General features: G+C 39.4%; 1 protein-coding gene across 2 annotated transcripts in view; it reads left to right on the plus strand.

Moving 5' to 3' along the window:
- The window catches only part of SDCBP (syndecan binding protein), a 31,814-nt gene that overhangs the window by 9,194 nt on the left and 18,772 nt on the right, over positions 1–3,848 (plus strand). For both annotated transcript variants that reach the window (XM_019527690.1, XM_019527694.1), the window contains exon 3: positions 2,486–2,564. In XM_019527690.1, coding sequence (XP_019383235.1) covers positions 2,486–2,564 — 79 coding nt within the window. The remainder of the gene's footprint in view (positions 1–2,485; positions 2,565–3,848) is intronic.

Raw genomic sequence — 3,848 nt, forward strand, 5'->3', positions numbered from 1 at the left:
CCAAACAAAACAAACAAAAAAACCCATGCTTTAGTGGAAGAAGCAGCATGTTACTTTGATTTGGATCCACAGCATCTGTATGAGGCTTTTCAGTGGGGCTTTTTAGCACTTTGATTTAAAGCTGATTCAATCAGCTATTGGATAAAAGCACCAAAAAACCCCACTAAAGTGCCTGATATATGCAGACACTGGGCAAGCTGGGTCCAGCTAGCGTGTTGCCTTTTTCTGAGCATGCTCTGGGCTCAGTGCAGGAACACATCAAGCTTAAAGTGCCTTTTATTGGGGCCTTTTGTGTGGGGGTGGGGGGCGCGGAGGGGAGGTTTAATGTCTGCAAGCAGCCCTAGTGTGATGGAAAGCTTTATTTTAATGCTGCCTAGTGTCCAGACCATATAAAGACCTTTCAGTACTACAAGTTGGCCTGTGCTATAGCATGGTGGGCTTTTAACACTTGGAAGCATCTTTGTTCTACCATGTTTGTTTTCAGATTGTTAACAATAGCTCATGTTAATAAATTAGTGTTAATACAGTGAAATATGAACGAGTATTGGAACTTTCTCATGTTATTTGAGCGTAGAACTCTACCCCTTTCTTTCAGGGGTAAAGAAAGGGTCTAGTGCTTCAGTCTTAGTAATGGTTGGGGGGGAAAGGACCTGGTGGCTGCCTATAAGTATATAAGGGGTATACGTAAGTATATAAGGAGTGGTGACCTCTTTACTGTCCGAGCCCCCAGGGCCTGGAACAGACTGCCTCCAGAGGTGATGCAAGCACCTCTTCTGGACTCCTTTAAGAGACATTTGGACGTTTATCTTGCTGGGATCCTGTGACCCCAGCTGACTTTCTGCCCCTGAGGCAGCAGGGGGCTGGACTCGATGTTCCGAGGTCCCTTCCAGCCCTAATGTCTATGAAATCTATGAAATGAGTAAAGATTAAAGGGGCAAATTGACCAATGGGAATAAACAGGGAGGTGTAACCTCCGTAGATTTGACACTGGTTTTTTTTAAATTATCAAATTAAATACTAACAATATAGGCTAGTTTCTTCTAACCCCATTCGTTGCACGTTTGTTGAGAAAATCCCATTATTAAGTCGTTATTTAATTTTTAAACTACTCCAGTTTGAAACATGAAGTAGCTTGGCCAACTTAATGTCAAATTAGGTTTTTATATCATAATGTAATATGTTGAAATGGACGTCTGAGGAGCCTCTTTTAGCCTTGTTTATAAATATCGGAACAGCCAGCTGAGTCAGTACTATGATTTCAAGATGCCTTTTAAAGTAGTCAATAATACATGGCATATATTCCAAGTTTGTGAGTAAAATTGGATCTACAAAACTACCAGAAGAATGGAAAACCTGAAAAAGAAGGAAGGAAATACTGTAAAACAGCATTGTTCAGATGGTGGCCAGTGGGCTGCATGTAGCCCGCAAGTGCCTAACATGCAACCCAGGGGCTCCCACAGTTCTTACATACTTAACTCCCCATACATTTTCCCATAGGTGTGGGGATTGCTTCCCCTGGCCATTACTGCCCCTCTCTCTATTTGCCTTCTGCTGCTGCTGTTGTCACTTCTCCCTGGGCTGGTCTCTGGACCCCCAGTCCTTTCTCCAGTTTGACTTCCTGCCACCTCTTCCCTGGTGCTGGAGACATGTAGCCTGCAGGGGAGTCAGCAAAGGGAAGGTGTGACCCACAGCCACTCAAAGTTGCACAGCCCTACCCTAAAACTTAAAAATAAGCTTATCCTATCTCCTGTCTCTGTGAGTGATATGCTAATATAAGTTTATTTGAGGGCATTTGCTGTATACCTTGCCACCTTTCTTGAGTTTTATATGAAGCTCATATATATTTTATATGAAGCTCATAAAAGGTTCATATTCTCTAAATGGAAGCTGTAGCACCTAGACTTCTAAATAAATTCTTAAGCAATTTACAGAGCTTTAAGTATTATTATGACATGTTGGTTTGCAAATAATCCTTGAAATCCATGCAGGATTGTGGGATGACTTTTCAAGAACTGGCTTTCATTGTACTGAGAAAAAAATCTTGATAAATTAAAATTGCTCAGATTTTTTTTTTTTTATAATGTACAACTTGGATCCTCAAAAACTATTTTAACTGCTTATGTCGCTTCTAGATAAGACATTTATAGTGGATAAATAACTTCTCAATTTATAACTTTTGGTTTCAGTAAGTTAAATTGATTACAGTTTTAAAAAAAAAATAAAAAGCTGTCTATGTTCTTGTTTCTCCCTTTGAAAAGTCATTATATGATTTTATAGGAAAGATACTTTATGATCACGTGAAAGATAACTTTGGACACAACGCATGGTATTACCATTAACTGTTTAGTTTCAAGAAAAAGAATTAATCCCAAGATCTCTAACAACATAGTGTAATGTGATATCTAGAAATGAGCATTTAACTCTAAAATGCACAGTAAGGACTATAGGCTTTATGTACAAAATCATACGACTTTTTTCCCATTAGGCCCAGACTGCCTTTTCTTCAAACCCAGCTAATCCAGCAATTTTGTCTGAAGCCTCAGCACCCATTCCTCAAGATGCAAGTAAGTTTTATTTATTGCACAAAACATTCTTTTGGAAAAGAATGAAACTTCTTAAATCTTGCAAAAGAAAATTTTTTCCCCCCTCTCTCTCTCTTCTTTCTGGTATGTGAAGTACAGCCTAAAATAGAAATGGGAGTTTAGAGGATATCAGAAAATAAAAATAATTTTCTCTTTCCTACCCCTACCCCTTCCGCACGATCATGCCTCTTGCAACTTTTTGCAGTTACTGGAGGGGAGGGTAACTATGACATTCTTTATTTTAAGAAAAAAAAAAAAAGGAGAGAATTAACTAAAACCTTTCTATCCCTATCCCTCACTAGAAGCTCATGCCAAGTAACTAATTTTACCAATAGTTAATATACTATAACTTTAAACGAATAAGTGTTTTGGGAATTGGAGCATACAACCATGACAAGAATTTCTTGTCCATCCTTCTGCTGAGGCAAGAAAGGTGGAATAGTGTGGTATAAATCCTTGGCCTTCTGAAAATAATCAATAATATGTTGCTTTGGTGAAGGGAAGGGGTGTCATATCTAAGACTGCATAATGGAAGATTTAGTGGGTATGGAAACCTGTCTGCCATCTTTGTGTTGGTATGTTTCCCACTCATAAGTAGGCATGGACCTTGTGCGTGAGGTCAGTCTTTAAATAATTTTCAGTCATGATTGGTGTATAGGCCTGCAAACGCTAGCAGTTTACACTTTCATCCGCATCAACTCTGAGACTGGTACTTGTTTTACCAACAGAGTCAATAGAACCATTGGTTCCAACTGGAGGAGGTAAATTATGCTTTGGCACTGACCTTGGCACTAGTCTCTCTTTAGCTGGCACCCACGCATTTTTCCTCAAAGCCATCTATTCTTCTTTTATTTAACACAAGTAAAGAAAAGGCTTCACTGTGCAAACCAGAACATGTTGCTGAAGAAACCCAATATATCTACCTTAGATTGAGCAGCCTATAACTCTATCCTGTTGGAACCAGTCTTACAAATGCCACCTTGGCCCTGTTGAGTACATTGGGGTATCTTAGTCCATAAGCTCATCTTTCCATCACTCAAAGAAGCATAAATGGTCTTAAACCTTTCTGCATCTATTAAGTCCTTTTGCTTTTGTTCCCAAGGTCTTATAACAGTATAAAACATGCTCATAGTTGTTGTGGGGGGAGGAATTGGAGAACTAAGCTAATGGAAATTGGTACTTGCTGAGGGTGCCTGGAAAGGCTAGGCCTGCTTATCTCTTACTGTCAGGAGACTGTAAACAGTTTTATGTAGACTGTCCTAGGGC

The sequence above is a fragment of the Gavialis gangeticus genome, unplaced genomic scaffold, assembly GCF_001723915.1.
Source record: "Gavialis gangeticus isolate Ggan-Ray unplaced genomic scaffold, GavGan_comp1, whole genome shotgun sequence".
Lineage (NCBI taxonomy): Eukaryota > Metazoa > Chordata > Crocodylia > Gavialidae > Gavialis > Gavialis gangeticus.